This window comes from Saccopteryx leptura, chromosome 1, assembly GCF_036850995.1.
Source record: "Saccopteryx leptura isolate mSacLep1 chromosome 1, mSacLep1_pri_phased_curated, whole genome shotgun sequence".
Lineage (NCBI taxonomy): Eukaryota > Metazoa > Chordata > Mammalia > Chiroptera > Emballonuridae > Saccopteryx > Saccopteryx leptura.
Window position 1 is genome coordinate 146,920,358 of NC_089503.1, and position 22,241 is coordinate 146,942,598.

Sequence of the window (22,241 nt, forward strand, 5' to 3'; positions counted from 1 at the left end):
AGGCACAAAGGTGAAGCAGACTTCGGAGTTGCAGAGGGTGAGGTGGTGGTGGCAGTGGCTGTGACATGCTCCGGCTGATGTGAAATCAAGGAAAACCAAGATAATGAATGCCCAGGGTGCATTAAATAACAGCAGTGGATGGGTCTATAGAGCCTAGTGGTCAGGGTGCTCCCTGGAAGCCAATGGATTGTTACGGGCATGTTTGGCAGACACTGGACAAAGCCAGTTCAGCAGTTGGGAAATCATGAAGAATGAAGCTGGGCGAGGAGGAAGCACCCTCAGGGGTGGTTGGCTGTGCTGCTGGTAGCTTGGCCACAAGCCAGTGGTGATTTGCTGGATCTTGCATGAGGTACTACTGAAATTGGAACAGAAACTTAGATTGTACCCAGCAATGCACATGCCTTTAATATTTCTGTTATATAAGGTAAGAGGAATAATTGGCTTATGGAAGGGGGAAGGGGAAGGAGAGGTGGAAACCAGTATGTCCGTGTGGATGTCTGCTGTGGTCATGGAAGCCAGGCGCATAGCCTGCTCATGCATAGGATGTCTCATCCACAGATTATTACTTCAGGCCCCTGGGAATGCTAGCTCTGAAGAGTGTTTACCAAGACAAGTTTCTGGTGGGGGAGGAGTGTTGGCTGCTTCAAATATGAAATGCCAGGATTATTTTAATTTTATGCTTTAAAAAACTTAACTCCATTCTTAAACTGGTATACTTGCTAGGGAAAGAAGACACATGTTAAGGAAGTTGCAGTGGCCTGACTTACTCTGAGTGTTTTGTCAGTAGCATCGTTGTGTCTGGGGAAGAGCATGATGATGGATTGGAGAAAGACAACCATGGGGGATATTAATCCAGTGATTTATGAAAGGGCTGTGAATGATTGTTCATTGTGCTAACATGTGCTGTTTTGTTAACTTTAACTTTTTGGGCTTAAAGAAAGTTGCTTGGCTTTGTGCAAAGGAAATGATAATAGATTTGAACAGAACCTTCTGAGACAGAGAGGGCGCCAGGAAGCAGTGAGCAATAGTCAGATGATGAGCTGGAGTCCGCAACGGTTGAAAATGGCTCTTCCCCAAGACCATTTCCAAAGTGTGCTTGCTATTTTATACATGCTTAGATTCTGCTCGGTCTGTAAGGAAAGGCTGATATGTGTGGGGTCAAGGCATATGTCTTTGCTGACTTGGAGTACTAACCATGGCATGATGTGGGTTTATGTGGTCTCATCAGCTATAATCAACTACATTGGTAGTGTTTCAGTAGGACTTACTGTGAGGATGGGCATGTTCTGTATCTGCGCTGTTCAGTATGGTCACCAGTAGCCACAGATATGTACAGAATGTGTGACCTGTGACTAGTGTGACCGAAGAATTGACTTTAATTTTAATTTATTGTACAGGAGGTTACTTTTGGATTGTTGTTGTTAACCCATCAGAGCATCAAGAATCATACTGGCCATTAGTTCATAACACCAAAAATTTTGATTGAAGAGATAATGTTTCAGGTGGATAACAGTAAGCTCATCCGAGCCAGTTTCCCCAACCACTTCAGCGAGTTGTGATAATAGATTTGCATTTATGGTGACCCAGGAGTGATAGCCCTGCTCTCTGGGGATGCTGTATGGACCTGGTGTTCTGCTCATAAGAGGGAATGTCAGCTGAAGGGCTGGGACCAGATTCTGCTGCTGTCACAGTGGAGAGTGGGACTCCTCAGTTGTGTGGTTCTTCCACATTCTTGGAAGGTAGAATGGGAGGAGAGGGCAAAGCATTTGGAGGAAATGGAAAAAGAGAAGGTAGATGAAATGGATTAATACAGAAATTAAGAAGGAAGGAACGGTCCATTTGGCTAAAGGGTCCATTTCATCCCCGCTAGAAGTATAGACGTAATAGGGGACTCAGTATAATGAAAACATAGAAGCTCAGTAGTGGGGCAGCAGCAAATGCTGTGCCGTGGAGAGGGAAGTGAGTATCTGGCAGGGACGCGTAGACAGCCTGTGGGAATGCAGTGGGCTGTCCAAGCTTTGGCTGCCCTATTGAAATCCCAGCTGCAAACAAAGATGCACAAACCATCACCTGATGAGCAAAGCTGCCAACGTCTTGACTAGTTGTTCTCTTTCAAATTCTACTTTTAAGTGGTTGAATCTGAAAAAAAAACCCAACAAAAAACCATGCACTTGGTTAGAAATGAAGATGTCCAGTTAAAAGTTAAGTTTATTCTGAGGACTGTGAAACAAGAGTGCCAGAATCTCAGGTGAATCACAGAAGCTCCTGGAAGGTGACTCCTGCTCTCTTCAACAAGTGATATTCAGCAGTGCAAGTGAGGTTGTGGCAGGTAGATTTAGTGACGCTCATACTGAAGCTGAGTTTCTTGCAATAATTTATCAGCTACAGCTGCATTGGACTAAAGATGATTTAAAACTTACTGGGCTAAAACTGTATATTGCATGGCTGTTTGGATGGGAAAAAAAGAATTTGGTGAAACTGACTTATTAAAACAAGACTGTGAGCATATTTTAACTTTTCTTTTGTGAGGAGGATGAAAGACAGGGAGGGACACCAGCAGAGGTAGTGATGGCATTGGCTGGCATCTTTCCTTTTGCTTGGGTACCTTTTTTCAAGGCACCACCCCAGTACCTGGGAGCTCTGGGCAGGAAGCAGTGCCGATCTGCTGCTGAAGTGCCAGGTAAGAGTTTAAACATATTATCTCGCGCCCCCCCCCCCCCCTGCTTTTTATTTTAGCTAATATTAGCTTTTCTTTCTTTCTTTTTTTTTTTTTAGAAATTAAATTTAATGGGGTGACTTTGATCAATAAGAGGATATCAGTTTCATGTAGACATTTTGGTAACATTTGAACTATTGATTATGTTATAAATAGCTTTTTGAAAAAAAATTAATTTTTTAAATTATAGAAGTATTGTAATACATACTCATAGTTGAAAAATCAAGAATTTTAGAATGAGTAAAAACAAACAAACAAAAACAAAACTCTCCCTATGATCTTCCCACTCCAAATCAGCTTCTATTAAATTTTGGTATATTTCCTAAGAGTATTTTTTTGTACACATCTATTATTTACAGAGTTGTGCTCATGTAAACAGTAGAATTTTGTGTTCTGCTTTATTCATTAAACACTATATGCCATAAGTATAGATGCTCCATTTCAAAAGATAGCTTAAAATGATCCTGACCATTTTTCACAATAAGTATGGATTACTTTTGCTAAGTAGAAAGGGAAAACATCATAGAGTCTCCCGAGAAGTATATATCAGGTCTACCGGAAAGTTCTGTCCGTTTCTATCGCAACAAGTTTCGAAACGTAAGCACGTTTATTTAGCGCATTTGTGCCTCTCTATTTTTATCACTTAATATATACATACTGACATAACAAATTAACTAAAACAAAGTTGATTCACGTTAGTCTTATGTGTGAAGCGATAGTGTACTCATGGTTACTGATAAAGTTCATTTACGCCACTGTAATTTTTATGAATTTCAACAAGGAAGAAATGCTATAGAAGCATGTAGAAATTTATTGAAGTGTTTGGTGAAGGTACAGTTTCTGATAGGACATGCAGAAGATGGTTCGAAAAATTCAAAACAGGTGATTTCGACCTTTCTGATAAGCCACGTTCTGGGCGACCATCTTTGATTGATGACGATGTTGTTAAGACCAGGTTGGAGCAAGATCCTTTTCTGACAACATCGGAGATTGCAGAAAGGCTTAATTCAGCTCAGCAAACCATTTCGGACCATATTCGGAAGATAGGATTGGTGTGGAAATATTCAAGATGGGTGCCACATTAATTAAGTCAGAAGAATTTGGATGATCGAGTCGTCATATGCACATCTCTACTTGCTCGGAACAAAATCGAGCCCTTCTTGAACTGGATGATAACTGGGGATGAAAAGTGGATTACCTACGAAAACATCATAAGGAAAAGGGCATATTGTGAACCCGGAAAACCTAGCCCTTCCACCTCTAAACCAAATTTGACTCTGAATAAGAGAATGTTGTGTATATGGTGGGACATTCAAAGACCAATACATTATGAGCTTTTAAAACTGAATGAAAAGCTTAATTTGGAGTATTGTCAGCAACTGGATAATTTAAAGACAGCAGTCCAAGAAAAGAGGCCGGCGATGTTCAATAGGAAGAACATGCATCATGATAATGCCAGGCCACATGCTGTTTTGGGGACTCGTCAAAAAATTGCAGAACTAGGCTGGGAAATTCTGTCACATCCACCATATTCCCTGGACTTAGCACCCTCTGACTATCACTTGTTTTTGTCCTTACAAAATTTTTTGAAGGGCAAAAAATTCAAAAATGAAGAAGATATCAAACAAGCACTGGTTCAATTTTTCGCATCAAAAGATAAAACATTTTTTAAAAATGGAATATACAAATTGCCCTCACACTGGCAAGAAATCATTAATAATAATGGCAATTATATTATTTAATAAAGTTTATTGACGGTAAGAAAAATTTGTATTTTGTTTTATTCCAAAAACAGACAGAACTTTCCGGTAGACCGTATATATATAGATAGATGCAAACACTAGGAAGTGAGGCATTTCAGATGGCACCACCTGGATGACACAGGCCTTCTGTTACTACAGACAAGACCAACGAGAAGAAACCAAGACCCCACACAGGAAGCTTAGGAAAACCTCAGCAAAGGTAAACTAGAAGGAAATGATTGGCAGATCCAAAGGAACAGCCCCTCTGAACAGAATGTTGGGTGTAGTACAGACTCTTTCTCCCAGATCTCTATCTGTGGATCTGTCTGGGAGAGGTCCTGAAGTGCAGTCCGTAGTGCTGGTTTGGCAACCACCAAATAAATATGACTAATTAGGGTTCCTTTCTTTTTCTGTGAACTAAAAGTTTGGAATGGAATTAATGCTTTTAAGCTATAGAAGCTTACAAAACAGTATTTTTAAATTGTGAAAGTTAAGTTTTGTAGTGGTTTCCTTCAAGATCTTTAGTGTGAGATCTTAGACCTAGGACCCAAGTCAATGGAAGCTGGCTGCCCTCTGGCTATTATTTAGCAACACACATGTATCTGTGTTGAGATCTCAAGAATATTGGATGAAACATGGGAAAAAATAAAGAAAGGAGAAGAGACCTTAGCAAAGCTCCTATCCTTCTGAAAAATAAGTTTTCAAGCCTAATTTTTAGCAGATGTTTCTCTATGCCCCCGGCTAAAGAAACTTCTAGGGACTATTTTTGTGTGAGTGTGTGTGTGTGTGTGGGGGGGGGGTAGAGTGGTCATATCTCTAGCATAAGCCAAAGCTTACCAGAGATGGGTTTTGAAATCAAGGAGCTAAAGATGGAAAAGTATCCCAAGAAGGCCACTGGGAATGCAGATATTTGTAAAAATTGACTCAAATTTTATTCCTTTTGTTAACTTTGGTGAAATTTTCTTATTGCAGTTGTTGAGGTTTTAAAAATAGTTTTTGATAGAAGTAATTGCTGATTTACTGTAATTCTGCTGAGTGTTATGAACTCAATTTGGTTCTCTTATCATGAATGTTCTGCCTTTTATATTTGCAGCTTCATTGTTTTGATACAATTCCCCTTGTAGAATGTAGTAACGCATTTTCCCCCATTAAATCAGATAATTGGAGTATTTTTTAGTAGACTTTTATCTCATAAATTAGAAGAAAGAATTTTGGGATTTCTTTTAGGTTAATTTAATCTATAGACTAGGAAATATGAATAAACTAAAACTTAATAGAGGTATATAGTCTATTACTATATTGTTTTCTTTTTTTTACTAAAAACAACCTATCTTAAGTTATAATTTTCAGATCTAGGAAGCAATAATGGGTCTAATGTTCTGCTCAATGTTTGCTCACCAAGATTTTTTTTTTTTCTTTTCTGAAGTTGGAAATGGGGAGGCAGTCAGACAGACTCCCGCATGCGCCTGACCGGGATCCACCCAGCATGCCCACCAGGGGGCGATGCCCTGCCCATCTGGGGCGTTGCTCTGCCGGAACCAGAGTCATTCTAGTGCCTGAGGCAGAGGCCATAGAGCCATCCTCAGCGCCCGAGCAAACTTTGCTCCAATGGAGCCTCGGCTGCGGGAGGGGAAGAGAGAGACAGAGAGGAAGGAGAGGGGGAGTGGTGGAGAAGCAGATGGGTGCTTCTCCTGTGTGCCCTGGCCAGGAATCAAACCCGGGACTCCTGCACGCCAGGCCAACGCTCTACCACTGAGCCAACTGGCCAGGGCCACCAAGATTTTTAAAAGAAAGGAAAATGAAAGTCAGTTAGTTGCAAACTCTAAGCACTCAGTTATCCTATGGTTCTAAACTCATCCAAATTTTAATTTTATTGGAATTACCTTGGAGTTGTGACAATACTGGATCCTGGCTTCACCCCTAGAGAAGTCTAATTTGATTGGTTTGGAGTGTAGTTTGTGCTTCAAGAGTTATAAAAGCACCCCAGGTGATCAGGTGCGGCCAAGTTTGAGAACCATGGACATAGTTTGTTAACTTAAGGGAGCTCTGCTCTGCTGAAATCATCCCTGATTTACTGACTTTTCTATATTTTTGGAATTTAGATTATAAAAGCAATTAATGGAAGCCATTTGTATTAGGTTTGCATACTTTTAATAATTATCACCCTCAATATCATTGTAGATCTGTGGGAAAGGTGAAAATTTTGGAGAAAAATTATTGAAAAAATTCTTTAACTACTTGAACCTTAATGAGATGATTGACTTTGGGGTGCACAGATTGGAATGAAGGGAGTTTGGTTTACGCTGATGTTAGAAGGGCATTATCATGATGCCTGACATCATTTCTGGCATTAATACCTGTAGTATAATCTAACTCACCTTTTACATTTCACAAACCACCTTAATTTCCGAAATGTAATCGAGGCAGGGGAAGCAGCAGTTTTTCTGTGAACCTTAAATTTTTTATTCTCACAAATAATATCTGCAACTCCAAATAAACCAGTTTAGCAAATAAGTTAATTCCATAGGATCCATCCCTGAAGATTCTATTTTGATGTTTAAATCAAATGATGAGCTTATAAATTTCAAACAAGTGTAACATTTAAGGAGACTACACCTAATTGTGAAAGAAATGAAAAGTATGAAATATATTCTGGAAATAGCATTTATAAAATTTTATATGTAACATTAAAATTCCACTCGGGAATTTATTTCCTTTTTCTAGTGTTGAAACACTCCAGAGAACCTGTGTGTACAGACACTTACTGAAAGCACTGCCCTCACAGAGCACTCCCTGGGCTGCAGGCTTAATTGCAGTGGGAATGTATTTGTATGCATTTAGGCTTGTTTTTCCCTGAGTACCAGTGGTTAATCCCTTGGAAGGGACTTTAGGGCAACTATGATTCCAGTTAACTTTTATGCCAGGCTCTACTAGCTCTAACAATTTATTGAGACAATTTGCTTTAACTTTGAGAGTGGCTAATTTAGAACGCATTTTTATAAAACATGGATCCTTACTTCAGGCATGGGCAGAAAGCCAACAGAACTAATCCTCTAGGTGAGATTCTGCTGAATACGTGTAGCTGTGATATAGAAAAGTGAGGCAGGTAGGGGCCAAACAGGAGATCCGGCAGTAAATAGTCTGTTGTTTCTTTCTCTTTTTTGACAGAGAGAGAGAGAGAGAGAGAGAGAGTCAGAGAGAGGGACAGATAGGGACAGACAGACAGAAAGGGAGAGAGATGAGAAGCATCAATTCTTCATTGCACCACCTTAGTTGTTCATTGATTGCTTTCTCATATGTGCCTTGACCGGGGGACTACAGCAGAGTGAGTGACCCTTTGCTCAAGCCAGCAACCTTGGGCTCAAGCCAGCTACATTGGGCTTAAGCCAGTGACCATGGTGTCATGTCTATGATCCCAAGCTCAAGCTAGCACGTTGCACTCAAGCTGGATGAGCCAGTGCTCAAGCCAGTGACTTCGGGGTTTCGAACCTGGGTCCTCTTCGTCCCAGTCTGATGCTCTATCCATTGTGCCACCACCTGGTCAGGCAGTCTGTTGTTTCTTTATAGTATTTAAAATTACAAGCAAAGAATCTGACTAAAGAGTGAAGTTAACGGTATCTAGAACTTGAAAAAAACACTTTGATTAAGCCAGCTGGGTTTTATCCAGGTTCTTGAGATTTGTCTGCCAAGAGGGTTGCTGCCATTCTAACTGTGGTACACTCAGCTGCCCACAGGTGCAACGTGGGGGCTTCTCATTGAGGTTACTCTTAGGAACTGTTAACCTCAAAGAGACACTGTATTTTTCTACAAAAAATTAAAATGATCTTCAGCTTATAACTTTTAATGTCTAATTAGTTCCCTCCAAATTACATGGTAACTTCACATAATAAGTTAAACAAAGGAAAATGGGATATTATGCTTGACTTGAATTCTAGACATCTGAATAATTGATACGGACTTTTAAAAAAATTTTATTTAGACAATTAATTTTAATGAGGTGACATTGATCAATTAGAGTACATAGATTCAGAGAAAACATCTCCAGATCATTTTGACATTTAATTATGTTGTATACCCATCACCCAAAGTCAGATTGTCCTCCATCACCTTCTATTTGGTTTTCTTTATGCCCCTCCCCTCCCCCATTCCCCTCCCTCTCTCCCCACCCCCCTCCCCAACCACCACACTCTTGTCCATGTCCATGAGTCTCAATTTTGTGACGGACATTCTTTTAACACGAATTCCAAACATTTCATTGACATAGATTTTATACTTTTTGTCTCTATCCTTTAAAATTTTTAAACTTTATTTTTTTAGAACAGTTTAGATTTACAGAAAAGTTGTGAAGATAATACAGAGTGCTATATGCCCATCTCCCCACTCCCCAGTTCCTCCTGTTATTAGCATCAATATTATTATGCTGCATTTGTTGAGAATGAACCAGTAATGATACATTATTATTGACTGAAATTTACACTTTATTTAGATATGTTTAGTTTTTATCTAATTTTTCTTTTCTGCCCAGATGCCATATTACATTTAGGTGTCCTGTCTCCTTAGGCTTCTCTTGGTTGTGAGAGTTCTCAGACTTCCCTTGTTTTTGATGACCTTGACAGTTTTAGGAGTACTGGTCATGTATTTTATAGAATGTCCCTCAATTGGTATTTTTCTTATCATTTTCCCCATCATTAAACCAGGATTATGGGTTCTGAGAGGAACTCTGTATACATGACACTGTATTTGTCAAAACCCATAGAACACATAGGACACAGAGAAGGCTTTAATGTGGGCAAATAAAAATAAAATTAGCAAGTTGGAGGATCCTATGACGAATGCAGAATGTGACGAACGACCTAACTACTAAAAATGTGTGTTGAGGGGGGATGCGGACCTCAGTACCTGTGGGAATGAGTAGCGAGTAGCGTCTGTAAGAATCAAGGGAAAAGAAGCTGTACATAAGCCCTGTCTTCTAGGTGAGTGGTTGTTTCCCACAGGGCACAGGTTAACAGTTCTGGTTCCACTATAAATGTGTACAGGCAGTGAAAAATCAAGCTAATGGATATGGATAGTAGGTGCCAGGTTTCTCGCTCTTGGAGTGGGTGTTTATAGATGAGCAAGGGGAGAAGGCTAGAATGATTCATGTGCTAATGAATTAGAGTTGTAGACATCAGTGTGCACTTACGATTAGTTAATATTTGGAGATATGTGTACATACATAGGTTAGGTCACACCCACATATATATTGATATTTCCTTGCTCTGTTAGTTGAGAGGAGCTAGAAGTAACAATGTTCCACCCAGAAGCATATATCATATATCATGAGCCATCCCTTACATTTTGTATGAATTTTAGTTTCAGAACTAGTGGCATTGCTAGTTTAGAGTTTGTGTTAAAACTAATTACTTAAATTCTTTGCTCATTTTATACCTTGTAGTTAACTTATTTACATGTGAATAACCATAAGAAAGTCTATAGAACAACAAGTAGAGTTGTGAATGTTAAACTAATAAGAATAAGGTTGTGAATAAGTCTGTGGTGTGTAAGAAATATTTTGGCACATATGGGAAAATTGAAATTGGAACATTATCAGGATAAACCTGTATAAAATGTAAATCAGGATAAAATGTAATTGTAGATGTTGCTCTCCCTAAGTGTCTCGGCTCTTCCTATTGTAAGGGATTTTTTCTCCTTAGACTATGGCAGGATACGTTCCTACCCCTTCAACCCTTTCTCAATATAGACTCCTGGCTTGTATCCTTGCCTCTTCCCCTACAAGGGCCCCTCACATCCACTGTCCATGGCTGCCTCTCCAGGATAAAGGCAAGATTCCTCATAATTTGTTGTTCAGGAAAACTTAGCCAATGTTTCCTAGTCCTTTCTTGTCGGGCTCTGCCTAGGAACTTCACTGTTTAAAACAAAAAGATCTTCACCAAGGATTTTTTTTTTAAGTGAATCATTTAGAACTGGTATCTGTAGCAATAAAAATGCTGGTGGAAGCTTTGACAATAATATATATATATATTGACTATATATATATGTGTATATATATATATATATTAATTTAGTGAGAGGAGGGGAGACCAGGATCCACCTGGCAAGACCACTAGGGGGCGATGCTCTGCCCATCTAGAGCTCTTGGTCCATTGTGTCTGGAGCCATTATTTTTTAGTGCCTGAGGTGGAGGCCATGGAGCCATCCTTAGCATCCCGGCCAACTTGCTCCAATTGAGCCATAGTTGCAGGAGGGGAAGAAAAGAGAGAGAAAGAAAGAGAGAGAGAAGTGAGAGGGGTGGAGAAGCAGATAGGTGTTTCTCCTGTGTGCCCTGACCAGGAATCGAACCTGGGACTTCCACATGCCAGGCTGACGCTCTACCACTGAGCCAACTGGTCAGGGCTGACAGTGTAATTCTTTAATAAATTGCTTTGGTCAGAAACTCTATTATTTTCCTGTCCTGAAATGTTTTAGGTATTTCCTTCTTATACCAAATGTGTATATATCATAATATAAGTAAGATCTTCTTGTTGGATTTCTAGATCTTACCCATTTTTCCTTAATCAATAGAGTGATATTAAGGGGCATATCAGAACCTGTAAAGCAGGATGCAGGTTTTTTGTTGAAATAAATTAAGGTAATAAAGGTAGATGAGAAATAAAAATAATTCTTATTTTAAAGGTAAGGTGAATGAGGGTTCCTTTTTTTCTGCAACCTCTCCAATTTTTACTTGTCCTATTGATAATAGTCATTCTAACAGGTGTGAGATGGTGTCTCATTGTAGTTGTGATATGCATTTCCCTAATACCTGGTAAAGGTGAGCATCTTTTCATTTATCTGTTGGCTGTTCATACGTGTTCTTAGGAGAGGTGTCTGTTCAGGACCTCTGCCCTTTTTAAAATTGAATTGTTGGTCAGACAAAAAAAGTTAAAAACTATATGACTTCACTTATATGTGGGATATAAAGCTGAAGGCAACAAAGGAACAAACAAGAAAAACAAAAACTCATTGACATGGTCAACAGTATAGTTGTTACCAGAAGGACAGAGGATGGGGAGTAGTAAGGGATAAAGGAAGTCAACTATATGATGACAAAAAGTGATCTGTCATTTTCATTGGGTGTTCGGCACACAATGCAATATACAGATCATGTGTCATAGAAATGTGCACTTGAAATCTAAATAATTTTATTAACCAATGTCACCATAATACATTTAATTTAAAAAGTCATTAAAAATAAAAGTGATATTATGAATGGTGGAATCCTAGGATTCCAATTTATGACAACAGTGGTTGAGTCAAGTTCCCAATTCATGTGTAATATCTGTGAATTCCACTTTATGAGCTGTGTTAAAAATATGAAACAGGATGGGGAGGTAAGGAGAAAAATAATAATTTAAGCCTTGGGGGGCTCCACCCGTGATTGCACTCTGTGAGTATAATGTCCCTGAGTGAGTGTGACACTGCAAAGGCCACGTGCTGTGCCACGTGCTTCTCGTGAGGACACCTTATCGAAGGAATATGAGTCGTGCTTGTGAGGACCTGCATTTGCTGTGTAGCATGGCCTCTCAATGAAAGCCACATGTGTCACCAGGTGCCCAACCAAACTGATGCTGTTCTCCATAAAGAGCTGCTTATGTTGAGCTTTGATGACATGCTGTCCTACTAAGAGATTTTTGAGGAAGATTTTGACCATCCCTGATTTTCACTGAATGCTAACCTGAGGCTATATTTAATTGTCACTGTGCTGGCTGAAGTTATCCAGGACAGCCTTGTCCTAGCATTAGGGGCCTTGCCTCCTCTGGTCTGTACTGTTAATGACTTTTTCAAGAATGGTGTCTAGCAGTGTTAAAAACTGTGGTCTTTGGTAGTCAAACAAGGCAGCAGAACAGAAAAACAAATCCCCCTCCTCCTCTTTCTGTGTGGTGTGATTTTTTGAAACTTCTTTGTCCATTGCCATGTCTCAGTTTTGAAAATCAAGATATTACTTCTGAAATAAAGATATGATAAACTCAGTGTCTATAATGTAGAAATGTTTCTTAACAGTTTAAAAAGGGAAACTGATATTTAACCCTTTGAGTAGTGAGTTTTTTTTATGCTTGCTGAACTCTGGGAGTTTTTTTTTTCAAAAAATGAAATTAGTTCTTGTTACAGTTTTACTAACTTAAAATAATGTTTGTTTGATAACCAATTTATGGAAACAAGAACATGCATTTGCCTTTCTTTAATGTTGCCTTACACATTTTTAAAATAAAAATTTTTGTTATCTCATACTCTGGAGGACATACATGAGTGTTTGTACTATTCAAAGGGTTAAATGAAAACTCATTGGAAACCTACTTATGTTTTTTACTATTATCTCTTTTGATCCTCACAAGTCTTTGAAGTATAGATGTTATGGTCTCATTTTGTATGAAACAACTGAGGATCAGAAAGTATCAGTGACTTCATTAAGGCAATTAAGCAAGTAAGTGACAGAGCCAAAAATTCATGATTTTTTTGTTTTGGCTTTGTGGCTCCATAAAAATATGAATTATTGACACAATTCCTGCCCTCCAGGAATTTGAGGCCCCGCTGGAGGAAAAGAAAATTGTACAAATACTGCTATTCAAATCAGATATAAATATCCTTGTATGGCCAGTAGTCATGGACATCATGGCCGATCACATGCAAGTTCCCATTAGATTCAGACAGACGTTAAAGAAACAGTGGAGCCAAAAAATGGTGGGCCATTCTTTTATTAAAGTCTCGCGCCAGCTGACGAGCAATACACACAGGGAAAAATACTTCCCTCTTCATTTAGAGCTCACAAAGCTACACACATTATTCAGTTCCACAACCAGGAGACTCTTTTCTGGTTTCTCCTGGAATCAAAGGCCCCACCAGTCTCAGTGGGGCTCCCAAAGCCCCTCCCCTCTGGCTCTCCATCTGCCTATCTTCTCCCTTCTCTTTGCACAAACTGTGCAAAAAATGGCTTCTCTCTCTTTCTCGTTCTCCTACCCCCCTTTCAAAACTTTTCTGGTGTGAAAACCCCTCCTCCTTAGCAAAACAATGGTCCTTCCCAAGCAGGATCCTAATTTGCAATTTCACTGGTCACAGATACCTGGCGCTGCCCAGCGCCATTTTTTAACACTAAAAGTGAACAAACTTAAAAATCATATTTTACAAACTCAATTGCCCAACAACTCTTCTAAGGAGATTTAATTGGATCAAGGTTGGAAGGTAGGTGATCTGGTCTCTGGATGGGGAGAATCAGGAAGGTTCCCTTCCACAGGGCTCTCTCTTAGAAAGGGGCACCTTGAAGACGGCAGCCTCTGCCGTCTGTGGTTGTGACTGTGTTGAGGTTATTTTCCAAGTAAAGCCTTTTCTAAATTAAAGGAGGCTCAGTAAAGCTGATGAAACCATTCACGCTTGCCTTGTAATGATGGTGTGAGGTCTGGTGGAGAAGTGGCCTTGGGGATGGACTGCTGAATTTTGCCAACTGCAATTGCTATCAGCCAGAGAAAGCAAAGAAATTAACCATTGAATATGAATGAGATGTAAATAACATCTTGAATTTAAATATTGGCACAAGGGGAAAAAGTAGTGCACCGTGACAGAAAATGAAGATAAATGACCTACCCTGAGGAGAGAATTTTGGGGTGAGCAAGAAAACGATTTGGCCTAAAAATAAAGGGCTGCACACACATGGTATTTTCCACTTCACATTACATGCTCACTGAACTGTGCATGGCTGGTTCATGGAAGTCATTTCATTATTGATGTTGATAAATAATAAAGCAAATGAGGTTAGAAAAATTTTTGTTGGACTTCTCACATGTATTGGTTGGGTGGTTCTAGTAGTTTTATTGCCATAATAATTTTTGTATCAATTATCAATTGATATGCAATTGAGCCACAAGGACTGTACTTTGGGAAAAATTATGTCAAGATGGCTCTATCTACATGGAATCTCAACTAATAGAAATGTATATTACAAAGTTCTTTCATATCTCTCTTGGTCTGCACTATCCTGAAATTCTTATCTATTAACTGATGGTCAAGAGAGGAGCAGTCTGCTCCAGTCATTTGTTGACCTGGGGTTTATCCTAGTTAAGTGGCTCAAAAACTTTACCTTGCATGTGAATGAGAGAAAGACAATAGTATCTTCTCATCCAACATTTTCATTTTGATTTGGTAATTGTCTGTGGTTTCCTTTTTTTGGTCTGTGGACATCTCTGAGACAGCCCAAGGGTGCCTGGACCTATGTACACCCCAAGCATTGCCTAGAGCCGTGATGGTGAACCTTTTTATAAAAACCGCCCACTTTTGCAGTGCTGGTCAACCTGGTCCCTCCTGCCCACTAGTGGGCGTTCCAGCTTTCATGGTGGGCCAATCGCAGCGCCGTTTGGTTGCTCCACTACCACCCACCATGAAATCTGGAACACCCACTAGTAGGCGTGAGGGGCCAGATTGATGAGCACTGCAAAAGTGGGCGGTTTTTATAAAAAGGTTCACCATCACAGGCCTAGAGCCTTAAAGAAAAATGGGTTTTCTCCACCCATAAGTCCTGTTCTTTTTTCAAATATACTGTTGTGATGAGCAAAATACAAATACACACTTAAGCACTGTACAAGTGTTCTTGTAGCTTTTCGTCAAGATACATGTTTTTAGTAAGAGGAGATAAAAAATACTGTAGCTGTTATGTAAAGATTCTTCACCCACAAGTTGAAACTAAAATAAGTGTAAATCATTCATTCATTCAGCACATGCCTACAATGTTTCTGACACTGTTCTAAGCCCTGAGAAGGAATGGAAACACTCATCCACAGGATTTTATCTATTTTCTTATTAAACATTCAAATGGAATAAAACTCTGTGTCCTAATGTGAGGGTTGAGAGTAGTTTATCTTTACAATTGCACCTAGTTTATGAATAAGAATACATAATTATGCAAATAAAAAGCCACAAAGTAGAAATGTATTAATATTTTTCACTTGGTTGTAATGCTTGCAATTATCTTCTAGTTGTACTTTGTTTTAGTTATGTTATATTTATGTAATAAACCATATTGAAACATGGTAATAATTTATGTAATTAAATTATGATTTTGATTTAAATTTATCCCATTGTTCACTTATATCTGTGCCCCTCACTCAGCACCTACCCAACAGGCAGGATTAGCTGTCACAGAGCAGGATATACATCTATTTCCTTACACAGCATTGCATAGTGCCAACAGTTTGGGAAGTAATTGAAGTAAAGAGATGAATGTTAATTAAGACATATATTGTCATGTTCCAAATCCGCAGGATTGAACAGATCCTTATATTGTTTTCACTCTTCTTTAGTTTACTTGGGTGTCAGACAACCTCACAAAAATGAAACAATACTTCTTGCTATCATTACTATTAAAAGAAATGCTTAAAAGAGACTCCCCTGTGAGAGCTGGGATATTTTTTTTTTCCACTGCAGGTCTTGGTTGCTATGCTTGGGCTTATTTGGGGCATGTGTAGCTGTGTGCTTCCAGGCAGTAGGGAAGTAAGTTTGAACAGTATCACGATTTATGGGGAGGCGGTAATGGGCTTTCACTGAATGCTAATTACTGCAGAGTTGTTCAGGGAGATTGCCTAAGAACTGTTGGTCTGTGGTAAATTAGTCACTAGCTCTGTTGAGACACACTGGAAGTTTAGATCAGAGCTATAAAGGCGCCCCAAGTCCTTGTGATCGACAGCCAGACTGGTGACAATTTAAGAAAATACCTCCATAGTGCTAAGGAGAATTAGATGACTTCGCCTGGATTTAACGAGAGGAGTATAATTCTGTAGAAAATGTAAACTCGTGACCACTTCAGAATTAAGAAGGTGGGGAGACAGGACATTAAATGAATTATCAGAGCTTTTTCTTTGGCCCTTGGATCTGAGAAGCTGCCAGCCCTGCAGGGGTGTGAAAGAACAGAGGGCTCTGGGAAGCCCGGCCCCAGTGGGACGCCTTCGCTTGCCTGTGTATGGCGCTTTCTGACCGTCCGCACACGTCAACCTCAGCGTTTATCTCACACGGCACAGGATGGCTTTTCTGAGAAATGACCCCCTAGCTCCAGATCAAAACAATTGCCTGCTTTGGGAAGCTTTTCTGGAATCACAAGTAGTTCTCTCAACCCCTAGTTACCTTTCTTTTTCATTTCCATTTCCAGCAGCCAGAAGAGGGGAGTTAATGATTCATTGGCTCCCAGTGACCTTTTGAATAACTGGACTGTGAGGTACCAGTGCAGCTCTTAGCTCCCTCTCTCTCTCTCCCTTTTATTTCCCTAGTTTGGCTTTAATATTTACAGCCGCCTTCTCAGTCTACATGCCTGAACACCCGAAGGAAGCAAAACATTTATTGCCTCTCCCTCCCCGTGTTCGCCAGCCTTTCGCTCAGCCCCGTTCCTTCCTTCCACACCACATGGGAGCCTCGCCTCCTGGCTGGGACACCCGCGTCCTTCCCCGGCTCCTACTGTCGAATCTGTCGAACTTCACCAAGACAAAAAGATGGATTCTGACTCAGACTCACCTTTTAACTACTCGTGGCCTTCCTTCCCCAAAATGAAGATTCGGCGAAGGGCGTCCAAAAAAGGTAGATCACAGGCTCTTTGATTTCCCCTCGAGCCAACCCAGGCATTCTCGGATTTTTCCCTCTTTCTGCCTTGTTCCTTTGCCAGACTGTTTTCTGATGAAGTACATGCTGATGCATGTTTTCATCAAACTTTCACGGTGCAAGTACTTTACCTAGAGACTCCTGAAGTAACCCTGCTCCTTCGTAGTTTCTTTCCCTTTGAATCTATCTGTCTGCTGTATTGTGCATGTGCAATTCTCTTTAAAAAAGATAAATGAAAGGAGTTCAGTACAAGGTGAATGTTTTGGAGTCACTTAATCAGAGCTACCTAGACACGGAAGAGTCTGGCTGGTTTACATGTGTCCGGCTGTTGTGGGATATGACGAGAATCGCACACATGTTGCATACCTGATATCTACTTCTCCTGTGTGTTAGTTTTCAAGTGTCTGTTACTGTTTTTAAAAATGTTTTGTACTTAAAAAATGGTTCTTTCTCTATTAGACTACTTTATTGATTTTATAGATACTCTAAGGGAAGGGACTTTATGAATGTAATCTCAACAAGAAAGCCTGTATATTTTCAGGGGATGCAGTCATAGATTCAAAAAGCTTATTAACAATAATTGCCAAGTACACAAAATCCTTTACTGCCAAAGGAAGAAGAGCCATTTTTCTGCATGATTAATAATGGAGTGGGTTCACACCACCTGTGACCCACTCTTGCTGTGCTGACCTTGCAAACCGAAGGGCAAGCCGATGGTCAGGTACAGTGACGGTGCCCTGAGCGTCTGCTGACCGTCCTTGCTGGTTGCAGCAGGTGGGGTTGTTGTCCTCTGAGATTTACCAAAACAAGAGAGGTAGTCAGGAAACCCTTCCCATCTCTTGTCTTCTACAGCGGCTGATGTGTTTATTTTGAATTTAAGGAGGAAGGAACGTTTTCATGAACGTACAAGCAGAAGACATGTTTTTGAATGTGGGTGTCTCTGTGATGTTGTTCTTGGGGGGCAGAATTCTTTCTTCTCCAGAGCAGAATGACCTGCTGCATTACCCCATACTTTTCCCAGAGAGAAATGGAGGCTGGCAGTTGTCAACACACCTGGTTCTCTTCAAGGATCTTTTTTTTCCTTCTAAAATAGAGGGGGGTGTGTTTGTTTGCTCTCTGGCTGGGACCAGGGCCAGGCCCGGGAATAAGATGGGTTGGACATCTCGAGGTGGTAGAAAGCCTCCGCTTGAGCAAGTCTCCCACGCTGCTCAGCGACCACCCTTGAAATTCTGCCATGGAAAACTGAAAATAAATTTATACAATATTCTGTTTTCCTGTGATTTTGTTTTAAATTTAATTTTTTTTTTTGGTTGGGGTAAAGGTCATGATGTATGCAACTTGCTATGAAATGGTTCAATGGGAAAAATATACCTGTGAGAGAGCACAAGTGTATACATTAACAGTAAGTTTGAACACAAATAGAAAATGGAATAAAATGTTAACAATGGGTAAATCTGGGTAAATGTAACATATTGGTGTTCTTTGTGCTCTTTGTGTTCTTTCAGCCTTTCTGCATGCTTGGAATTACTTCTGAATTATAAATCTTTTAAAAAACTTTTAAATTACTTCTGAGAGGGAAGATATACCAAGTCACTAATATGTGAATATTGTTATTTTGAGTACATGGAAAACTTCTTGAGATCAACTACTAGTTCTGTAAGACTGTTATCTCTTTTTGCTAATTCTAACCCAATCAAATTTGGGAAAATAATCTACTTAATATATTTTTGCCTTTACATTGCCTGGCTGGCTGACTGGATGCCTGTGTTGTTGGGGCCCCGCTAGCCTGACAACCTGGAGAGACGTGGGATTAATGATTAGAAGGCCAGTGAAGAAGCTTGAGTCCAGTGAAGTTGGAGGGAATGCATTAATCACACTCTCCTTTGAAATCTAAAGTTGGAGCCCAGCCACTCCTAGCTACCACAGAAAGTCATAACATAGCTATGTGTAAATTAAACTTGATTCAAGTGAAAGCAGGTACCCAGAATATGAAAATGATTAACTGCTTGCTGCCAATAAACAAAAGACAAGTGCAAATAATGTTGGTAGCCGAGAGTTGGGGATCGTGAGACAGTGTCCTATGCTTCCTCTTCATTCGGTGATCATGACCTAGTTGTGAAGAAGGGGTTTGGTCGTGCTGTAGTGTTAGCTGGACAGGGTCCCAGAACCATAGGTCTCAGAGGTAGCCTGGTCCAACCATCACATTTTCCAAAGAAGGGTGATGGGACCCGAAGAGGTGAAGTGATGAGGAATTATGCATGCTCCATAACTATTTCCAGAGTATTAGGAACTGTCCTCAAGGGTGGGGCAAAGTAGGAACCAGATAGACTCCATCCTTATTTACAGGGGCCTTCACATTCGGAATGGGTCCCACACCCCCCGGGACCCAGATGGACCATATCCGTATGATAGAAGAAACAACAAGACAGCTGTGTTTTTTTTTCCTTTTTCAGCATAATGACATTATTTTGTGAAGAATGATCATCTCTTAGCTCTTAAAGGATGATTTAAAAAAATTTTTTTAATTGATTTGAGATAGAGAGAGAGATAGGGGGGGAAGGAAAGAAAGAGGGGAAGAGGGAGAAGCATCAACTTGTTTCACTTAGTTGTTGCATTTAGTTGTGCACTCACTGTTTGATTGCTTGCTTCTTGTATATGCCCTGAACAGGGGTCACATCTGTGACCTCTGGTGCATGGGTTTGACACTTGATCCACTGAACCACCTGGCCAGGTTAGAGAATGATTTAATTATTTTAGCCTTTAAAACTAAGGTGATTTGAATTTCTTTCTTGTTCTTTTCTTTCATCTAATCATCACCAACATCATTCTCAGAATGCAGGTTCCAGTCACCTGGGAAATCATGAAGAAGGTATTGTGGGCTTGGAATTTCTAGCTTATTAACAAATCTCTCTTATAGTTGGTCAGATATATTTTTGTTTATTTTTTATTATTCCTTTTCTGTCCTGACCCTCCTTGTTACATTATCTTTCTTTTTATACCCCATTCTGTTCTTATTATGACTGTTTTTTTTTATAGACACACATATATATACACATAACATACTTGTTTAGAGAGAAGTGAAAATTGAGAGGGTTTGGTAGTAAAAGGAAAACTAGATTAGCAGCAACCCACCAATACTTATATATCAACTAAAAAGTGCATCTAGTATAAATACTTTCTTATTCTTATGCCTTCAGAAAAAAGAAAAAAGGATATAATTTAGAAGCAGTGCCTTTGGAAATGACCTGTGTCTGGAGGAGACTGTGATATAAGCAGAGGATGAAAGCAATTAAAACCAGGCTGTCTCAAATATATTCCTGGGGTTCTCAAAAGTAGCTCTTTCTTGTTTCCTGGGCAGCCCGGGTACAGGCTGTACCGGGGACTCAGTGGTTAATGACCAGAGTGGGCTGGAATCCACACCAGTTCTGCTTCAAGGACTCCGGGAATGCCTGCATTTTTGTTTTGTTGGAGATTCTGTTTTTAGTAGGAGACTCAACCAAGAAACTTAATGTGTATTAATCGAAGATTTAAAATATTAGGATTAGACCTTTTCTAAGTTTCTCACAATTATCACTCCATCTTTGAAATGCATTCTTTACTGTAACTCATCGGGCCCAGGGAACGTATAGCTGCTCTGAGAGCCTTTTATCCATGTGTGCAGCCTCTCTCCTTGGCCCCTGCTCCGGCTCAGATCAGACGCCTCTCTAATGACACAAAGTGTAAAAGAGTGCTTATTATTATTTTTTTTTCTTTTTGCTGGTGCAGAACCATTCTATGGTTGCCAAAGGAAGGATTGCCTATCAGAAAGCTTAACCACCTCAAAGAGCTGAGAGTGCCAAATTTTCTGTAGTCATTGTCAAAATAACTAGTATTTATGTGATACTTCATTAATCATAGTAGTCACTGTTTACTATACTGGGGTAGTTACTTTACATAAATAATATATGATTCTCAAAATAACTCTGTAAGATAGATACTATCTCTGTTTTACAGGTGAGAGGTAAGAAAGCTGAGGCTTAGGGAGTATTAAAGTTATACCTAAAGCCATACCAGGAAAGGCAGGGAACAGTATTCATGGTAGAATAAGGAAGGAAATGAATGAATGAGTTATGTATGTAGAAAGAGTTTTTCACATGTTATCTTGTAAAACACCTGTATGTTACATGGAGATGTCATCTTCATTTATAAATGGGGGGCTCTGAGGTTCAGAGTGGAGCAATGAGTTGCCCAAGATCAGAGCTGATAAATGGTTGAGCCAGGGCTACAACCAGGACATTGAGTTCAGAAGTTTTATTCTTCTTAGTATGTTTTACCATCTCTTAGTAGAAGTAATGGAGGGTAAACTTCAATGGACAGCTAGCTACCTTAGGTTCAAAAGGTGCCTGTGTGTTCCACCATTTTAGCTTTCCCCTCTCTTGTGAATCTTTGACTGGGATTAAAGGTGGCAGTGGAAACAGTGGAGGAGCAAAATGAGAGTGCTGCTTCTACATCCTGATACAGCCAAACACATGGTGTCAAGTACTGGCCACCCGTCATTGGCTGGGGGGGGAAAACATGGACTCATGACTGGAGCACCAGAGAGTTGGCTGAGGACAAATTGAGGAAAGGATGAGCGGGGAATGTTTCCAGGGTGTCCGCGAAAGCTCACAGCTTTGTCCCAGGCAACGAGAGATAGTTAGAGAGGCTGAGTGTGCTGGGAATGGAGATGGAAATGAGGAGACCACTGTTTTGGCCTTGTTCATGTGTTCATTGAGAGTTTGGAGGGCAGGTACGTAGTCTGACAAATTATCCCTGACGTAGTAGGTATTCAAGGTCTGAGGCCATCTCAGAAGGTTTAATGATAATTTTGAAAGGTGAGTTAATTTTATCTCATAAATTTATTTGTTTTCTTCTCTCTTGCCCTCCTTTCCTTCCTTTCATAAAGTTTCACTGAATATGTGCTTATGTGTATTCAGGTCAGAAATTCCCTAAAGGATGCCTGAGTACCCTAGGAGGAATAAGTTGCAGCACAAAGCCCTATTAAGGAAGAGAAACATTTTCATAAAGGTGACATAACCTGCTCTGACTGCGCTGGCTCCCAGAGAAACAGTGTTGGAGCTCCACAGAGCAGTTTCAGTTTCACTGTCTGCCCTGCAGCCTACCTGTGTCAGCTGAGTGAAGAGGCCCATTATAAGCCC

The 22,241-nt window shown here is 40.0% G+C and overlaps 1 protein-coding gene across 9 annotated transcripts in view; it reads left to right on the forward strand.

Moving 5' to 3' along the window:
* ARHGEF28 (Rho guanine nucleotide exchange factor 28) overlaps positions 1 to 22,241 on the forward strand; it is a 368,879-nt gene that overhangs the window by 167,796 nt on the left and 178,842 nt on the right. For 2 of the 9 annotated variants that reach the window (XM_066377210.1, XM_066377219.1), the window contains exon 1: positions 16,766 to 17,043. The exons of the other annotated variants lie outside the window; for them this stretch is intronic. In XM_066377210.1, coding sequence (XP_066233307.1) covers positions 16,959 to 17,043 — 85 coding nt within the window. In that variant the 5' untranslated portion in view covers positions 16,766 to 16,958. Of the gene's footprint in view, positions 1 to 16,765; positions 17,044 to 22,241 lie in introns of those variants that run through there. 9 annotated transcript variants of the gene reach the window in all.